Source organism: Tupaia chinensis, unplaced genomic scaffold (assembly GCF_000334495.1).
Source record: "Tupaia chinensis unplaced genomic scaffold, TupChi_1.0 Scaffold000548_1, whole genome shotgun sequence".
NCBI classification, from domain to species: domain Eukaryota; kingdom Metazoa; phylum Chordata; class Mammalia; order Scandentia; family Tupaiidae; genus Tupaia; species Tupaia belangeri.
Window position 1 is genome coordinate 685,312 of NW_006160060.1, and position 20,055 is coordinate 705,366.

The 20,055-nt window shown below is 53.2% G+C and overlaps 1 protein-coding gene across 2 annotated transcripts in view; it reads right to left on the reverse strand.

Moving 5' to 3' along the window:
• Window positions 1-1,703: 1,703 nt before the first annotated feature.
• The window catches only part of MOV10L1 (Mov10 like RNA helicase 1), a 67,528-nt gene continuing 49,176 nt past the window's right edge, over window positions 1,704-20,055 (reverse strand). The window contains exons 19-26 of one of the 2 annotated variants that reach the window (XM_006157589.2): window positions 18,919-19,018; window positions 17,581-17,745; window positions 15,735-15,908; window positions 6,762-6,911; window positions 3,691-3,798; window positions 2,719-2,856; window positions 2,235-2,326; window positions 1,704-2,039 (exon numbers count right to left, since the gene is read on the reverse strand). In XM_006157589.2, the coding sequence (XP_006157651.1) occupies window positions 2,030-2,039; window positions 2,235-2,326; window positions 2,719-2,856; window positions 3,691-3,798; window positions 6,762-6,911; window positions 15,735-15,908; window positions 17,581-17,745; window positions 18,919-19,018 (937 nt within the window). In that variant the 3' untranslated portion in view covers window positions 1,704-2,029. Of the gene's footprint in view, window positions 2,040-2,234; window positions 2,327-2,718; window positions 2,857-3,686; window positions 3,799-6,761; window positions 6,912-15,734; window positions 15,909-17,580; window positions 17,746-18,918; window positions 19,019-20,055 lie in introns of those variants that run through there. The other variant, XM_006157588.1, reaches the window with a different exon arrangement.

A 20,055-nucleotide genomic window follows, 5' to 3' on the forward strand; every position in this document is an offset into this window, starting at 1 on the left:
CCTTACGTCCTGTGGGTCATGAAAAAGGGCCTGGGCGCTGAGCTGTGCGGCTAGGGGCTGGGAGACCCTCTGTGGGCCCCGCACTGCCCTCAGGTGGCAGCACGACTTAACCCACACTGGGTGCTGGCTTGCCTGCAGGTCTCCGTGGGGTCCACCTCCTGCAGCTGGACAGTCCCTCACTGAGGCCACTGACCAGCACAAGCCCTGGGCCCAGGGCTGCCACTGGGGGACAGGAGCTGCAGCGTGACCCCACCCCAGCCTCTCGCTCCTGATGCCCTCCTTCTAGGTTCAAACAGACTCAGGACAGGTGTGGGGACCAGAGATGAGCCTGGCTCAAGGACACCAGCAGACATCCTCGGCTGGATGACACCTGGATCCAGGGACCTGGCTCAGCGAGTGTCAGCCTCCCCTTCGATGGCTGGCTCTCTCCCGCTGAGGTTCCATCAGCAGTTTCTGATTCCTGCACAGGCCTCTCCCATCCTGGGGACTGTGCACCTCTGAGCAGCTCACCAGGACTTCCTGGCCTGCCCTGGCCCACTAACCCCTGCCTGATGACCAGGGCTTGCTCCAGAGGGGGCCAGCTTCATGCCAGAGGCCAAATGCTCAGGGCCCTAGCGGGACTTCATTGTTGCCGACATCCTGAAATTCTCTTCTTAGAAAAGTTTTGCCAGTGGACATGTGCATTCACCAGAGAGACAGAGACAGGGAAAATGAGAAACTGTCCCCCTGAAGGGATGGCCACACTGCAATCCCTTCTCCTACACTCTCCTCTTAGGACTCGGGGCACACATGAATACACAACCCATTTGTTTCTCAAGCCTCCGGGTCCAAGACTTGAACTGTACGGTAGACTATATGGGAGCCGGCCGTCTTAGCCTCTGCGCCACCACCGGCCATGCCCTGAAATTCTCCATGTGCCCTTGATGAGAGCGGTGAGCAGGCAGTGCCCAAGGACACAGTGCACCTGGACAGGGTGGCATGAGGCCCCATTTCGAATTCAATGCAGAGGCTGCTTCAGGGGCAGGAAGAGGCCAGAGTGGGTGTCCCGGGCTGCTGGTCGATGGCCTTGCACCCTGGTGAGGGAAGGGGGGGCAGCACACCCAGGCTCTCGTCACGTCACCTGTGGCTTTGCTGAGCCAGCCCTGTGGAGCACAGGGCACAGCTGAGCTCAGCACTGGGGGCTCAGCACAGGCCCGAGCGGGTCCACATGGCTGCTCACGTGAGCTGCTGGGGCTGGACCGGCACCTGCACGTCCGTTCAGAAGAGGCAGTCCCATGCTGGGTGCCGCCCTGCCTGCAGGTCTCTGTGGGACTCCTGGCAGTGGACAGACGTGACCTTGAGTGCTGATGACCTTTGGACAGGGCCTATGCCACTTGTGGGGCAGGGGCCTCATCACAGATGGGTGCGTCTTTCTCCCCGGGCTGGACTCTGGAGCAGGCAGAGTGGCCTGGGCCTCCTCGTGGGACGGTGGGGCACAGACAGACCAGGGTCCCAATGTGGTTGTGGCCCTGAAGGCACGGAGGGTTCCAAGAGGGCATCTGTCTGGACCCCGAGAGTCCCAGCCAGGCTGCTGCCACATTGTCCCCAATTCTATGCCCAGATATGGAACGGGTGTGCTTCACCCCAGTGTTCCTGGCGGCTGCCCTGCCGATTCTGGCTCAGGACAGAAGACAAGGAGGCCATCTCCAAGGACAATGACCAGCAGCTGTTCAGAGGACACATGAAACCCTTCTCGTCACCCACACAGGCACGTCTCGAGGTGGAAAGGTGGCAGAGACTCACTCGAGCATTTATTTCAGGGTAGACAGGCAACAGGGACTGCCCAGGGCAGGACCCACTGGGGCAGGAACAGCTCAGACAAGCGGGCGGCCTCCTATGTGGGGCTGTGCAACGAGGGGCAGGCACGTGAATCTCGGAGCAAACCCCGGCGGCAGGAGGGCTGCGGGCCGGGTCCACAGACAGGCATGTGGTGGTTCCCGCCCCCTCTCTGGCCCCACAGATCGGCACTCCAAGGCGGGAGGGCTGCTATCTAGTCACAGCTGTGGGCAGAGGGCCTGTGAGCTGGGCTGGCCGCCGCTGTGGCTAGGAGTGCCACTCTCCCCACACGATTTCACAAGGGCACTGCGGGCTCCTCGGGCAGGGCAGGGCAGGGCAGGGCAGGGCAGGGCAGGTGGGTGTGGGTGTGCAAAGCCCTGGGGACAGGGCCTGGCTCCAGGATGAGCAGCAGCACTCACGTTTGCAGTGCCTGCAGTTCAGGAGGCAGATCACACCCGGTGTACACGCCGTTGGTGATGCTGTACTCCAACAGAGCTCCGAAGCAGGGGTCCTGTTGGAGACAAACGCCATCCCAGGGCTGGCTTTGTTTTAGTTTCTACTATAAGGGCCTGCGTGCTACTAGAGAGAGAGGGAGGAAGGATGGCCACGTCACAATCCCTTCTTCTTTCTCCACTCAGGATTTTTGGGCACACACACAAGTCTGGTGTGTTTTCCAAGCCGCCGGATCTAGGACTCGAACTGTGCAGTTGGCCACATGGGACCAGCTGCCTTAGCCACGAGCCCAGATTGAAGTGAGCAAAGGTCCGGCACGTCCCAGCTGCTGTGTGCACGCCTTGCAGGCAGGGCCGGTTCTTGGCTCAGTGGTCATTTCTGGTGACCGGACCCCTTTCCCCAGCCCTCCCTAAGTGAGGGAGTGGCAGCTCTCGGGTACTGAACACTCACTCTGACGAGGACGTGTGGGTTTCCCAGCACAATCAGTAAGGCCTTGGGTCTGGTGATGGCGACATTAAACCGTTTTGAGTTGGACAAGAAACCCAAAAAGTATCGGTCATCTTCAAACCTGTCTTCATTTGATCGTACCTACAAGAAGGCAAATAGAGCAGTATTTGAAGGCTTTTTATTCCATTTTTGGAGCATGAAAGGACACTGTGGGAAGTGGAAATAGGCAGACATGTCACACGGCTGGGCGAGGCCATTTTTGGTTAAGAATGGTGCAGGAGGCCACGGAGGGGAGGGCAGGGAGCTGCCCAAATGCTCAAGGGCTCTGATGGTAGGGCGTTTTATTTTTTGGTGACTCCTAATTTCTTTTCTGCATCTATCTGAACTTTCTGGCTTTTCTGTATTAACATACACTATTCAATGAGGATAATTTAGAAGAAAGAAATGGACTTCTGAGAGTGAAGCAGCGTGAGGTGCCAGCAGTCCTGAGCCTGGGGCCAGCCTCCTGCTCCTCCTGACATTTCCCCCTTCTCCCCGGCATGTTTACCAGTCCTTCCTGGACCCGTTTTCCCTTTTTTTTGTTAAAGACATATTTTTATTTATTTTATTTAAATTTGAGCAGAGGGGAACAGAGTGAGAAAGAGAGAGGGAGAGAGAAAGTGAGAAAGGAAGCCACTGGGTCTGGGACTCAAACCGCGGTTGGCATGTGGGAGCCCAGCGCCCTTAACCACCACGCTACCTGCTGGCCCCCTTTCCTTTTTTGTCTCAAAATCTTGGAGATATTTTTTGCTTGCTTTGAAGAACTTCCTACATCTACAGCTTGCAGTGGCACCTGGGTACAGGAGAGTCTTTGTCCTGCACATGTTTTCCTGTGCTACTAGCCAGCTTCACTGCTGTGTTTGGATACGCCCAGAGCCCCATGAGCACCAAGTGGCCCCAGAGTGCACTGGTTTCCCCATAAAAACAGGTACCTACAGTTGAAATGATGATAACCAAATATTCTTGCCCTTGAAATTCCTCTACTGATCCAACCTTTATATCCATCAGATCAACATTTCGCAGGAGAATTTTTATTTTCTCCACCTTTAAAACAGATTAAAACAAAGATTAAAGATAACATTATACAACTATGACAGGTTCTTTTTTAAAAATTTATTTAATTTTGTTATTATAATTTATCTTTAAAATTTGACCAGAGGGAGACAGAAAGGGAGAGAGAAAGTAAGCTGCCTGGTCTGGGATTTGAACCACAGTTGGCCATATGGGAATCCAGCACCCCAACTACCACACCACCTGCTGACCCCACTATGACAAGTTCTTCCCACATGACAGAGTGGACCAAATACTAATCAATGTACAACATCACTTTTCATTTCTGTGTATTTTTTCAAACCCAAATTGATTAAAACACAAATCCCAATTTTAGATAAACTGAGGAAAGGGGTCAAGACTTATTAAGAGTCTGGTTCATGTGGGAACCTTTCTCCACAAGCACTCAGTGGGGTAGAGGAGACGCACTGGCTGAGAAAGGAGACACGTGCCTGCCGCTTAAAACCGAGAGGCACATCTCCCTGGGGTGGGGCTGAACCTGCCGCTGAGTGGGCTCTGGGGACCGCTAACAAGCGGCTGTGGCCAGGACGGGAGGCACCCACGTGCCATGACTCACGGACGGTAGGCTAGCTCCAGGTGTGGCTCCTGGGGTAAGAGGGGCAGAGAAGCAGCTGAGGCCTCCGCAGAGCTCTTTCTGGGCTTGAGTGCTGGTGTGTGGACACCCAAGGAGGGACGAGCAGGAGGAGAATGAACATGGGCACAGCAGCACTGGCTACAGAACCGTGAGCGGTCGGAAAAGGACTTCAGATCACCTGTGTCTAAGTTGGTCATGAGGAAGTGACACTACCACAACTTAAGAGACACTTTGGTGAGAGTAGTGGAGACCGCGGTGCTGCGGCAGGGCTCCCTCCAGCTGGCGGTGGGTAGGCCCAGGTCCCAGACCTGTCAGAGCAGCAGTGATGTCGGGGAGAGGCAAGCATGGGGCGCCACCAGTACGTGCTGGGGGCTGGGGATGGGGCTGGGCCACCTGCTGTCCTGCCTGTGGCTAAGCCTGGGCGCCAGGCAGGCCTGAGGAGCCTGGCAAGGAACAGCAGCAAGGGCAGGCCCAAGAGCCCTGCCTGTGCTTGCCCACTGCAGGGGTGGCAACTATCCTACGCTAGCTGACCACTAGCTGCAGACAGGAACCACCCTGGGATATCAGGCTGAGAAACCATCAAAAAGGTTAAAAAAAAAAAAAAAAAAAAACCAACCCTGGGACCAGAAGGTGGCATAATGACTATGTTGCTGGACTCCCATGTAGTGTAGTCAATTGCAGCTCAAGCCCTGGACCTGGAGGATAAACTCATGCTGGGCGTGTGTGCGTGCGTGCCCAAGATCCCAAGAGGGGAAGGGAGGAGAAGGGATTGCAGCATGGCCATCCCCCCGGGGGGGTGATTTCTCGCTGTCTCTCTGGTGAGCACATGTGCCCTATAGCAAAAACAAAACAAAACAAAACAAACAAACAAACACTCCAAAAATACAAATAAAAAAGATGAAAAACCCTCACAGGGATGGCGGTGGTGATGCACTGCAGGGACGGGGATGTCACAGGTTAGCTCGGGAGGTCACTAAGCAAGAAACCAGCATAAGACAGCAGCAGTCACCTTCAGGGGCGATGGGAGTTTAGAGTTGCTTCTCTCTCTCTCTACACACACACACACACACACACACACACATATATTTATATTTTCATATAAAAATAGGCACATGTGCTTGGCTTATATTCTAAGCTGCTGGGTCCAGGACTGGAACCATGGTTGGCCATGTGGGAATCCACCACCTTAACCCCATGTCACCTGTTGGCCCCACAGGTGTAATTTCTAAAATTCCTAGTTATCAACAAAAAATGTTAAGATGTGTAAACACACACAGATGTGCAGGGTCAGGAGGTGGTGTGGTGAAGGCGCCGGGCTCCAAGCGGCCCAAGGAGCCTGCACCCGACCCACAGCTTGCACGCCTTGCCCAAGCAGGGTGGGAAAGTGAAGACGGGGCCGAGGTGTTACAGCACTTCACTAGGGTGTGCTTTCGCCCTCCCTCTCTGGCAAATGCATGTGCTCCAGTGAAGAAAGAGAGAAGTCTTTATTCATGACAGAACGTGTGTGCACACCTGAGCATGGGAGAACGATTTGCCACGGGGATCAGGCCACAGTCCCCATCCTCCAGGCCTCTAGCCCATTTGATGTGGGACACTCGTGTGCACGCCCAGCCTGTTTCAGGCCGACCAGGCCAGAGATGTGAACTGTGGTTGTCACGTGAGACCCAGCTTTTCCGGAGCAGTGCACTCCTGCCATGCCAGGAGCTAAGCCTGGACTTTCTTTCCCGTGGGGAGAGCCAAGCCTCCCTTGCCAGGTCCCACCTGGGATACAGGTGTGGCGAGTACGGGGCTTCACACCGCACCTTCCCCCTATCCTCTGGCCTACTGTCCAGGTCTCCTCCTAGTGGCTTGGTGGCAGTGCACACCACAGGGACAGATGCACAGCACAGAAGGTGCCTGTCCTCCGCCACACCGCCAGAGCAGCTGTCGACGTGTGGGAGTTTCTGGCTGTCTCAGTAAACAGAGAATGTTCCTGGGCCTCGGCACCGGGGCAATTGCGCTGGCTCTCCCGACGGTGCACGAGTCACAGGAAACGAGGAGCACTCACTCAAGCGCACCAGCTGTGGGCCTGAGAGACAAGTTCGGAGCTGGCAGATGCATGCTTTTTCTTAAAGGGCCAGATGGCGAAATTATTACATAGGCCCTTAGCAAGCATTTAAAAGGTGACCCTTCCTTCCGAAATGTAAGTCGCCCAGGGCCCTGGGCTGTAGAAAGGCCAGCAACTGGCTGGAGTGGCACTGGTTGCCTCTGCCACCCTCAGATCTAGAGCAGCACTCAGACCGTCCTGCTTCTTTAAAAACCTACTGCCATTCCAATAAGCTTGTTTCTGCCTCCCACAGAGCTGCACACGAGTGGGGCATACCTGCTTCCGGTAGGGTGTGATGACACCGATGTCGCTGGCGGGCACCTGACTCGAGATGCTCCGGGCCAGGAGGCAGCAGTAGCGCATGGCCTGGACAGCCTCTGCGGGGTTGAACCATGACGGGCTTCTTCCTTCACGTGCCTCACTGCCCTGAGTTAAGGAGAGGAGATCTCACTTACTCAATGAAAGTTCCCCAGAGCCTCCAACTAAGGAGCTGATGCAGGAGTTGGGAATACATGATTAAAAAAATCCCTATTATCACACTCCAGCAGAGCAGATGTTATTACATAATTACTAAATTCCTGATACTCACATTGGATGCTACAGAGCTATCGTTTGGAGACTGAAGACAGGAGTAGAAGCCAGGCTATAAAGGAGCTTGTGTCTAGTGAAGACTGCAGGAGTGACCTGCCCAGAGCAGCCATGTGGTGGAGGGAGGCCCGTGAGGTGACACGGGAGGGTCACAGCATGCCAGTCGTGGGAACAGGCCTGTGTGGCCAAAGCTCAGGGCACCATGGTGAGAGCAGACGGCATGGCTTGATGCCCTGAGGCAGCTGGCCAGCCAAGGTCGGTCTGTGGGCGCTGCGGTTTCCCACTTCCCACAGGCCAAGGGGCCCCTCGCTCACTCAGGCTCCCCGCCACCAGCCAAGGTGTCCTCTTTCAGTCGACCCCTCAGCTACACCTAGAATGCTTTTACCTTCCTTCATCTTTCCTATTAGAGAACAGAAGGTATTACTCATCTTGAAAAGAATCCCTTCTTTAAAGATGGATACAGCCTCGCATAAAAGGAGACATGTCTGGCAATGGAATTGAATAGAAAGCTCAGAAAAAAACCTCACATCTACAGTCAGACGATTTTTTGTAGAGGTTTTTGCCATAAGGCATGTGTACGCTCCAGAGAGATATGGACAAAGAGAGCGAGAAATCATCCCTCCTGAGGGGGGATGCCTATGCCACAATCCCCTTTCCTCCATTCTCCTCTTAGGATTGCGGACACACATGCACACACACCCGGCGTGGTTCTCAGGCTACTGGGTTCAGGACTCAAACCATGGTCATCCGTGTGGGAATATAGTATCTTAAACACCACATCTGCTGGCCGAAGTCAAATGATTTTTGACAAGAATGCCAAGATCATTCACCTGGGGAAAGTATAGTCTCGTCTTTTTGAAATGACAGAGGATGAGAAAGAGAGAGGACATATTACCCCCACCTGATGGTGTCTGCTCACACTGTGATCTTTCTCCTCCAACCTCCCACCTCGCCAGGATCATGGTCACATAACTGGGTCCGGGACTGCGCCCCGGCCGGCCGCGTGGGATCTGGCTTCCTCTGCGGTACTTGACCACACTGCCATGTGGCTGATACAGGGCAGGCTTTTTTTTTTTTTTTTTTTTTTTTAAAAGAGAGATTTTTGCTATAGGGTGCAAGCATTTGCCAGGGGGCATGGCCACACCACAACCCCTTTTTCTCCAACCTCCTTTCGGGATTTTGGGCTCGTGTGCACATGTGCCCAGTGTTGAGTTTGGGACTTGAACTATGGTCAACCATGTGGGAATCCAGCAATGTAACCATTACTCCATCTGCTGGTCCCAGGGAAGTCTTTTTAACAAATAGTGCTGGGAAAGCTAGATGTTCACATGCAAAAGAATGAAGATGGATGTTTATCTCATACTGTATGTACAAATTAACTCAAAATGAATCAAACACCTAAATGTTAAGACCTAAATCTAAAAAACTCTTAATAGAAAACAGAGAGGAAGGGGCTGGCAGGTGGCAAGGTGGTTAAGGTGGACTACCACATGACCAACTGCGGTTTGAGTCCCAGACCTGGCAGTTTGCTTACTCACTTTCCCTTTCTCTCTCTGTGGTAAAATTAAAAATAACATTAACAAATAAAATTAAGTAAATAAATAAGAAAAAAAAAACAGAGGAAAAAAGTCCTATGACACTGGATTTGGCAATGATTTCTTAGATATGGCACCAAAACCGTAAATAACAAAAACAGAAATAGATCCAATTTAACAAGAAAAATTAAATATTTCGTGCATCCAAGGACACAACCCATAAAGTAAAATGAAATCTATAGGAGAAAGCATTTGCACATCTTATGTAAGGAGTCAATATCTAAAACACGTAAAGAACTTACAACTCTCTGACAAAACACAAAATGAAACTTCTGAACAGTATGGAAAACTGAAGTGACGGAAATTCTGACTGACTGGGGCCGTGGCAAGAAAACGGGCTTTGCTTTTGTCACCTCTGATGGCCGTGATTCTGTGGATAACGGTCATTCAGAAATATCACACTGTGAACGGCCACCACTGTGACGTATGGAAAGCCCTGTCCAAGCGAGAGACGGCTAGTGCTTCCTCCACTTCAAGAGACTGAGGTGATTCTGCAACTTTGGCGGTAGTTGTGGAGGAGGTTTTGGTGGTAATGGCAACTTTAGTCATGGAAACTTCAGTGGTCATGGTGGCTTTGGTGGCAGCTGTGGTGGTGGTGGATACAGTGGAAGTGAGGATGCCTATAGTGGATCTGTTATGATGGTGGTTATGGAAGAGGTGGCTCTGGTTGCTCTGGAGAGAGCAGAGGCTATGGAAGTGGTGGACAGCGTTATGGAGACCAGGGTCATGGCTGTGGCACGAGTGGCAGCTATGACAGCTCTAAAAATGGAGGCAGCAGAGGCGGCTTTGGTGGTGGTACTGGAAGCAATTTTTGGAGGTGGTAGAAGCTACAATGATTTGGCAATTATGACAATCGGTCTTCAAATTTCGAACCTTTGAAGGGCAGAAACTTTGGAGGCAGTAGCTCTGGCCCTTATAGTGGTGGAAGCCAATACTTTGCCAAACCACGAAATCAAGGTGGCTATGGCAGCTCTGTGGCAGCAGTAGCAGCTATGGCAGTGGCCAAAGGTTTTAATTATTGCCAGGAAGCACAGCTCGGCAGGAGAGGAGAGCCAGAGAAGTGACGAGGGAGCTACAGGTCACAATGGGTCTGTGAGCTCAGCCACGTGCAGTGACGGCAGGGCCATACTGCCACAAAGACGACACGTTTTAGACAATACACATGTGTATGGGCAAAAAACATGAGGACTGTGTGAATGACCGTGTAACAAGTTATTTCTGTTTCGGTTCTGTGGAAAGTGTACAGTATTCCAACCAAGGGTCTAAATGCAGATTTTTCTTTTTGCATCCTGGCTGTTGAGCTAAATGTACTAGTTTTATTGTGATGCTGAATAAATGTGTGTTTTTTTTTTTTTTTAAACAGATCATAAATATTGGTGAGGATGTGGACAAATCAGAATTCTCGTGCACCTGTTGGCAGGGATATAAAATGGTTCAGTTGCTGTGGAAAAATATGGTGGTGACTCCTGAAAAAATCAGAAAGAAAATCACCACGTAATCCAGTAATTCCGGGTACAGAGATCAAAAGCAGGTTCTCAAAGAAATCTGTGTATTCATATCATAGCGACATTCACAATAATCAAATGTCTGCAACCAAGGTACACATTGACAGATGAACAAAATATCTATCCAGTGGACTTATTCAACTTTTACCAAGGAAGGAGTTCTGGTGCATTCTACCAAGTTAATGAATGTCGAGGACATTATACCAAGTGAAACACATTAGATACCAAGAGACAAATATTGTAATTCCACTTATGTAGAGAGAGGAAGTAAAGACCAGCAGACGTGGTGTAATGGTTATACCACTGACTCCCATGTAGTTGACTGCCGTTCGAGTCCTGCACCCAGTAGCTTAAAACATGTTAGATGCATCTGCGTGCGTCCCCAAAATCCTGGGAAGAGAATGAAGGAGAAGGGATTGTGGTGTGGCCATTCCCCCTGGGGGGTGATTTCTCACTTTGTCTCCCCAATGAGCACATACACCCTACAGCAAAAATCTCTCTTAAAAACAAACAACAAAAGAAAGTGGAATGGTGGTTTCCAGGGACTGAGGAAAAGAAGAACAGAGAGTTATTGTTTAATGGATACAGAATTTCAGTTGTGCAAGATGAGAAAGTTTGGGAGATTAATTATAAAACAATGTGAATATACTTAACACTACAAACTTAAAAAAAAAGTATTATTATTTTTTCTTTCTTTCTTTCTCCCTTCCCTTCCTTTCTTTAAATTGGAATAGAGAGAGACAGAATGAAAGGGGAGGGGGAGAGAAAGTGAGAAAGCAAGCTGCCAGGTGTGGGCCTCAGACAGCGGTTGGCCATGTGGGTGTCCAGCGCCCTTAACCACCACGCCACCTGCTGGCCCACACTATGAACTTTTGAACTTGGTAAATTCACGTTACGTGTATTTTATCACAATAAAAAAAGCGAACACCAGATAAAGCAATCAGAATTTATTGGGAACCAGCAGTTAGTGTAATGGCTATGTCACTGGATTTCCACGTAATCGACCGCGGTTCATGTCCCGGACCTGGTGGCTTTAAACTCACGCTGGGCGCGTGTGTGTGTGTGCCCAAGATCCCGAGAGGAGAATGGAGGAGAAGGGATTGCGGCGTGACCATCCCCCCTGGGGGGTGATTTCTCGCTTTCTGTCTCTCCGTCTCTCTCTGTCTGGCGAGCGCACGCGCCCTATAGCGAAAATCTCTCCAAAAAAAAAAAAAGAATTTATTAATATTCAGGATCTGTGACTCTATCCATCTATACACACATGCATGTGCACACGCACACACATACACTTGTAGTCTTGCCCAAGGGCAGGTCCACTTGCCAGAGAGAGACAAAGGGAGGAGAGAGACAAAACACCCCCACGGGGAATGGTCACCTCGAAACCACTTCTCCTCCACTTCTCCTTCCTACTGAGCATGCATGCATACATGTATGGCATGTTCCTTAAGCTACTAGGTCCTAGACCTGAACTGTGGAGTTGGCCATGTGGAGTCCAGCTGCCTTAACCACCAGGCCACAGAGCTAGTGTCCACGCGCCCTATAGCGAAAATCTCTCCAAAAAAAAAAAAAGAATTTATTAATATTCAGGATCTGTGACTCTATCCATCTATACACACATGCATGTGCACACGCACACACATACACTTGTAGTCTTGCCCAAGGGCAGGTCCACTTGCCAGAGAGAGACAAAGGGAGGAGAGAGACAAAACACCCCCACGGGGAATGGTCACCTCGAAACCACTTCTCCTCCACTTCTCCTTCCTACTGAGCATGCATGCATACATGTATGGCATGTTCCTTAAGCTACTAGGTCCTAGACCTGAACTGTGGAGTTGGCCATGTGGAGTCCAGCTGCCTTAACCACCAGGCCACAGAGCTAGTGTCCAGGCATATTTGCTGCTGTTGTTAAACCACATGTACTTTAAATACCGTTAGGTTTATAATACATGGTTGAAGTAGATTAAAAAAAAGATGAATAGGATGGAAACTTTTGGCACAACTAAATTGATGGGGGGTAAAATCAGACTATCAACCAATCCACTAGAAAGAGTCAGGAAAAGGAGACGATAGTAAGTAGCTGGTGAAAATGAAGGAGCAAGCACATGTGCCTTTTTGGTCAAAAAAAAGAAGAAAGGAAAAACCAGACTTTTAAATTGAATCAAATACAAATCCTGCTGAGTAATACAATTAAAATGATAAAAAAAAAAAAGAAAACCAAGAACAAAGAAATACCAGGTGAAGAGAAAGTGAAGTGGCAGTGTGGGTACTACGAGGCAGACTTTAAGGTAAAACCACAAACGGTACAGGGCACTGCAGGGTGTGCGATACAGCGCTGGCCAACTCGTACGCAGCCACACACACACATGCTGCACGGTGTGCGATACAGCGCTGGCCAACTCATACGCAGTCACATACACACACACACATGCTGCACAGTGTGTGATACAGCGCTGGCCAACTCGTACGCAGTCACACACACACACACACACATGCTGCACGGTGTGCGATACAGCGCTGGCCAACTCGTACGCAGTCACACACACACAAACACACGCTGCACGGTGTGCGATACAGCGGTGGCCAACTCGTACGCAGTCACACACACACACACACACACACACATGCTGCACGGTGTGCGATACAGCGCTGGCCAACTCGTACGCAGTCACACACACACACACACACGCTGCACGGTGTGTGATACAGCGCTGGCCAACTCGTATGCAATCACACACACACACACACACGCTGCACGGTGTGTGATACAGCGGTGGCCAACTCGTACACAGTCACACACACACACACACACACACACACACGCTGCATGGTGTGTGATACAGCGCTGGCCAACTCGTATGCAGTCACATACATAAAGCAAGAACAACGGGAGGCTCAAGGGTGATCTGATAAAAGCACAATGGCACCGGGAAGCTCTGCTGCCCCTCTCCCACTGGGCATAGAGGGAGCTAACCGACAGTCAGCACGTGCCACGTTAACGTGCACAGACCCACAGCCCTCTGAGGACGTGTAGGCTTGAGGTGTGTCTTCAGAACATTTGTAAAAGCAGAGGGTCACACACTAAAATCCTTGACCAGAACCTAGTAAAATCAGGGAGAATAATTCTTCACTATTTGGAAGTTAAGAAGACTGCTACCCGGGACTCATTAAGAAAGCCAGGGGAGCTGCGCTGCGTGGAACGCTGTGGAAGGTGGGCCTCACGACAGGTGCAGGAGCTGCAGACAGAGAAAGGCGGGGGCTGGCTGCTCATCTTAAAAGAACTTGTGTGTGGAGGTAAAGTTGGTAAGGGAAAGTAATTAAAGACAGAAACTGGAAATTATGAAGCAATAGGAAACCACAGAGCTAAGTCCAGAGCTGAGTGTCGACTGGAGGTCGGCACAGCCTCTCCAGAAAGGGCCAGTCAGGGAAGGTCTTGGGCTCTGAGGGCGTGGCCAGCAAGGCTTTGCTGCTGCAGCGGCAGGCTCCTGAGAAGGGAGTCTTTCTGGTGGCTGTTGGTGGCCATCCTGGGGCCTGGGGCCTGGGCCCTGGGCCCTGAGACTCCTCCTGCAGGTGTTCATGCCATACCCCTGCTGAGCTTCCTGTCAAGGACATGCAAGGCTCAGGCAGGCACAGCAGGGAGTGGGCAGGTCTTTCCAGAGCTTGCCCAGGGGACTAATTGCCAAAGAGGCAGAGAAGAAAGCATACGCTCAGGCAGAGTGGTGTGCGGTGTGGGGGCGCTGAGCAGACCAGCTGGAGATGGAAGGTGAGAGTGTGTAGGGCCAGAGCAGGGGTGGGCCTGACAGCAGCCCCGCAGATAGTTCCTACCCAGGGACGAGGCCTTCTGTGGAAGCAGTGGGAGCGGGCCTGGCTCTCACGAGCCTCCAGGAATGCAGCCAGACTTGGAGGCTTTATCCCTCGTTTATCCTCAGGACGAAAGGGTCTTGGTACTTAATTGGTCACTGGAAAAATAATTAATCGGTGTCCCTAGGCTCTCTGTTCCAAGAATCTGCCTTTTTTCTCAACTAGATACGGTTTTATATTGCACACCTTTCTTTTTTTCTCAATTTGCCAGAGAGCAGGCACTATGCTAGACAGAGAGGAGAGAGGGAGAAAGCATTCCCCCAGTGGGGTGCACTGGGCACTTCCACCTAGGACTCCAACCATATAGATTGCTTTATTCTCTAGTGGACTGAACTTTTGTTTTTTCTTTCTTTTTTTTTTGAAGAGGTTTTCGCTATAGGGCGCGTGAGCTCGCCAGACAGACAGAGAGAGACATAGAGACGGAAAGCGAGAAATCACCCCCCAGGGGGGAATGGTCACGCCGCAATCCCTTCTCCTCCATTCTCCTCTCGGGATCTTGGGCACGCACACACGCACACAGCCTGGCGTGAGATTTAAGCCACCGGGTCCGAGACGCGAACCGTGGTCGACTACGTGGGAGTCCAGCGACATAGCCATTGCGCTAACTGCTGGTTCCCAACTTTTTTTTTTTTTAAGGGTTTTTGACATAGTGGTTTTTGCCACTTGCTAGAGACAGAGGGAAAAGAAATCACCTCCTAGGGAGGACGGTCACCCTGCAATCCCCTCTTCCATTCTCCTAGGATTTTTTAGCACAAACGCAGACACACCCAGTGTGATTTTCAAGCTACCAGGTCTGGGACCCGAACTGTGGTCCACTGTGTGGGAGTCCAGCGCCTTAACCACCACGCCACCTGCTGGCCCCTGGTTTGTTTTCTTTTATAAAACCTTTTGCACATTTACATCTCCATTCTATAAACAGTTTCTAATGAAGAAGCCTGTTCGGATTTTCACTCGGATGGCACTAAATACTCAGATGACCCTGAAAGGACCTGTATGGCCGCCTGTAAGGCACGGGTGTGCCCATGACGCCCGTCTCGGGCAACAGCAGAGCTCTGCCACCTCTCTGCAGTGGCCCGCCTGCCTAACCCCTAGTTTGTCTTTTCTGACACACAGGAAAGCTTCTGGGGCCAGGGGCACTCCCAGGGGAAGGGACAGTGGCAGCCACCCGAGGAGGTAGCCACCACCAAGTGCGTCCAGTTCTGAGGTCCCACACCGCAGAGATCTGTCCTGGGAGGCTACGGTGTGGGGGGACATGCCCCACAGCTTCCCGTGCCTGGCGGGTCCCAGCCACACTGCTCCCCCAGGTAGTTTACAGGGAGACTGAGCCAGGCCCGCCGCGGGTGGAGCAACAGCACAAGGCCTGCAGGCAGCCATGGCGACAGCCCCTTCTCCCTGTTGGGCCCAAGTGTAGCCTAACTCTTGAACCTGCTTTTGAGAGGCTAATGCAAAATGGAGTTTCTGGTTCCAACAGCAAAGCCCCTAACAGAAGCTCCCTGATTCTAAGGAATGCTTGTGAGTTTTCCTTCTGTCCCTAACACGGAGTATCTGCACCGCCCCTGAGCTACAGGTCTGGTCAGACAGAGCACATGGGACTGATGAAGCCAGGAGCAGTGCAGGGTGGGCACTCCGCTCTTGGAAGCCACCACCTCAAGCACAGATGTCCTGCACGCCAGCAGGGCAGTCGATGGCCAAGCTCAACTCACCCTCACGCCGTGGAAGATGAGGGGGAAGTCTCTCCTGGGCAGCTTTGCCCAGCCCAGCAGAGAGGTCACCACTTTGGGGTCGGCACAGACTTGGAGCTCACGGTGGTAGAAGAGTCGTGAGGGCAGGGCCAGCAGGGCTGAGTGGGACCTGTAGTTCTTCACGAGCTTTGTGACCTGCAGGGAGGGCACAGGCCCCCAGCAGGTGTCAGTACACAGGGCAGTTCAAGGAAAGGGAAGGCGGGTTCTGTGCGGAATGTGAGCTCTGCCATGGCACCCACCTCCGGGAAGCCCTCCCTGGTTGGGCTGACTTCCCTCCCCTAGCATGTCACTTGCCATTGGACCGGCCCCTCAGACAGCTGTCAAACCAAGGGTCTCTTTCAACACCCAGGAGGAGAGGAGGGTGTTTCTTTACTCTGCTCCTGGGATGGATGAGGCAGGAAGCCTCTTCCAAGAGACAGCAGTGCCTGTGTTCCAGCCCGGCCCGGCAGCCAGACTGCAGGAAGGCGGCACCTTTGGCACGCACAAGTTTTGCTCGAGACCCACCGCCCTGTCAGCCCACGGGCCCTGCCCCAGCCTGGGTGTAGAAGAGCTGGCCCTGAGGGCACTGGTTGACTGGGCCTGACTGACAGAATCCATGGCTACCCTGATCATGTCTCTGGCATGGGTGCTCCAAGTGGGCCTTGAAGTTCACAGGGCAGGTTTCCTTCTCTTGGTTCAGGCATGAAAGCGGATAGGCCATGACCTCTTCTAACCCTAGGACGAGCCTGTGCCAGTAGGTAGGCTGCGTCCAACCTGCTGAGGTGTACGGAGACTCCTACACCTCTGGTCTGGAGAGGCATGGGCGGTGGCTGGGGAAAGGAAGGAGGCGAGTGGTCTCCACTTGCTCACAGTGGCTTTGTCTGTCCAGGCGGGAGGTGGGCCCTGCTGCAGGACGGCCTGTGTCTGCTGGGGCTGAGAGCACTGCCCTGCTGGCCGACAGGCTGGGTGCCACCCTCCCCCAGGGCAGCAGCTGGCAGTCCGGAGCTCTCCCGTGCCTCTCTGGGCCCAGCAGGTGTCTAGCTGGCTGTCCTTTCCAGGGCAGTTCCCCAAGAGCAGTGCCTTCCTGTGGGTGGTCCCTAGGAGGCCTCCCTCAGCCTGAGCCCTGCCTCACAGACTCTGCCCCTATGTCCCTCCGGGCACTCTTGGGCTCTGGTGCTTGGGCACTGCTCCCTGCCTCGTGCACGCCTGCAGTTCAGGCAGACCACACGCTCTGCTTCCTGTGCAGGGGGAGTCGGCTCCACCGGCCCGCCTGGCTCACTGCACTGGGGCCCACTGACGCAGACCCACAGCCGGCCTCCCGACTCAGCCTTGGGGGCTAAGCCCGACCTGCCTCTCAGCTCTGACAGGCTCCATGGCAGGGGCAGGTGAGCGGGTGGGACACGTGTCTCCACAGCAGGCGCCTTTCCTTTTAGGTCAAGCCCCTAGCTACCCCGCTTTCCCTCCATCAGCAGGGGAGTGCAAACCTTGCTTACTTCACTGAGCCTGACCCACAGGGTCTCGGTCACCACTGTCTGATCACCTGCAGCCCCACTTCCAGGGGGCACCCTAATGAAGCAACTTCTTACTTAGGACAGGAGGGCAGGTAGACGTGAAGGGCCAGAAGCTCCCACGGCCACCACTCTCAAAGCAGACAAGGCTGGTTGGCAGGCATTCTGCTGGTGGCAGGCAACGCTGATCTGGGCTCCGCAGTCTCTGGAGGTGACTCTGGTAAAGGGTGAGCAGCTCCTGCCATGCGTCCTTCCACCTGCTCTAGCCGAACAAGGCTTCCACCTTACCTGTCACTTCCCTCCATAGCCAGGGAGCTTACCAGCAGGGGGTTATAGGCGCCACACGCCCCAAAGGCATTCTCGTCTCTCAGGTAGGCGGGCCGGGACATGAGTCTCTCCAGCATCGACACGTTCAGCCCATAGGCCAGGGCCAGCCTGGACTTTATGACTGGGCCGAGCTGCATGGGGTCTCCAGCAAGGACAATCTGGGGCACAAAAGGCAGCTCAGCAAGGGAGATAGTCGCCAGCAGACCCCAGGTGCCTCCCACAGCTGCAGCGCAGTGGGCGTGGGGCCCCAGGGGCGGCTTGGCTGCAGGGACTGGGGAGGTGGCAGCTGGAACTGCCTGTGTAAGACGACCTTGGCTGGGACCATGCTGAGGGACAGAGGGGCCGGTGCAGGTCTAGGTGCGCCTTGGTGGCGGAGCAGCCTCCACGTGGCTCCCGACAGCCCCCTGCCTGGTATCCCAGCCTGGCTTTTCCTCCTGTTCGCCTGTCAAGGTGGCAACCCCCTTAGGACTGCCCTGTCTTTCGGCATTTTTTTTTTTTTTTTGAGAGGTTTTTGCTATAGGGCGCGTGCGCCTCCATTCTCCTCTCGGGATCTTGGGCACGCACGCACACGCACCCAGCGTGAGTTTTAAGCCACCAGGTCCGGGATGCGAACCGTGGTCGACTATGTGGGAGTCCAGCGAAATAGCCATTACGCTAACTGCTGGTTCCCTTTCGGCATTTCTTTATCCCTGGCCTTTCTCCCTGGTGCTGCCTTGGCGGGGTCCCTGCCACGCCTCCAACACGCCACCCATGCCCGTCTCATGCCTGTGCCCCTGGCCAGCAGAGCACATGTCCCCACCAGAAGGGCCGAAGTCCCTGTACTTCATCTTGCCACCGGGTGGGCGTGGTGGAACCTGGCCTCAGGGAACCCCCGGGGGCAGGAATCGGGAGCCTGCCACCCTCATGCAGCAGTGGCCAGACAAGCTCTCCTGGCTGAGCGTGAGGAGGAGTGTGGGAGTGTGAGGTGACACGTCACTGCCAGGGGTCTCAGAGGAGGTGCAGGTGGGAGTAGGACAAGGCCCTCTGTCGGCGGGATCGGGGTTGGCGGGGCTCCTCTCGGGCACGTGTGCTACAGGGATCACGGGTGCTGCTGCACTCCGGGTCCCTGACAGCTACCCCTGCGCCGCCCTGGCCTCGTCCTGGAGCCCTGCCTGACAAGCGGCCCTTTTCCTCCTTGTCCCGGGACCAGGGGGTGTGCCCGGATGACGCCACCACAGCCAGTCAGCTCCTTGGAGCCCCTGGTACTCTGACCCCTAGGGCCATGAGTGCTATAGGACCCTGCGCCTGCCGTCTGCAGCAGGACAGGCAGAGCAGGCACGGCCGACACCTACCTGGCCACCCGCGTCAGAAATCAGCCCCAGGGGGATGAGGCACTCCGGCTCACTCGCCTGCCCGGCTTCGTCCACAAACACGTGTGTGAAGTGTCCAACTCTAGGGCCAGAGAAATGCTGAATGGCACTTTCTATAAATGACAGCCATCAGTGTCACAGCACACCCTGGCCAAGTCATGCCCACTGTACCAGGTACTGTGAGCAGCACCTGGAGAGTTACAACGGCCCATTCGCTTGCCCACCTGGCACAGGCGCTCTGTGAGCAGCAGGGTGTGTCTGGATGCTCTGGAGGGAGGCAGGGGTGTGGGTGCGAATGAACTGCACTGAGGCCCACTCCGGGCCCCTGAGGGGACAGAGGGAACCTGCAGCATGTTCTGGAGGAGTCCGACCCGGCGGGGCCCCAGGATCTGTCTGAGTCCCCTCGCTTCCGGTCGGTTCAGTAAGTTGGCAAGGTCGCTACTGTGCGCCCACCCCGACCTAGGATTTTGCTCCAGAAACTATGGCAGCCTTGCTGGGAAGCGACCCCCCCCTCTGACTCCCCAATATACTACTATAAAAGAATTACATAGCTCTCTTATACATCCTGAGCATACGATAAAATCTTCCAGGAAGTTCCCCCTACCGCTCCCCTTTGCTCTGATCACTCACTATTAATTACAATGCTTTATCTCCATGATCACAATAGAGGGTGGGCTGAAGTTCTCTCTAGGCAGAAATAATCTTGACCTTTGCAAGGCCCTTCAAAATACATTTAAGGTAAACTTAATGCTTTCTTTACCTAAAATAGGATTAGGCCAAAACTGGCCCAGGACACCCCCTCGCCCTCACCAAGTGAAATAGATAAATATATTAGGATTCCTCAAATTAAGTTTTAGATCCCTACAAAACTATATAAGTACCGTTCTTTATTAAGATCCATAAGAACTAATATCTATTCTTGAGATTTTCTTTTCTCAGCACCATTCCCGGTAATCACAAGATGGCTGCTGCGCCGCATCAGCTGATAATCATCTCTGCTTACCAGAACCGCTTTCCCGAAACTGCATTCCATGGAGACCCACCTACAATTGCGGAACTACACTAGACCCACCCTTAATCCAACCCTGAATAGAATCTATGTTCTCTATTGTTAAAACT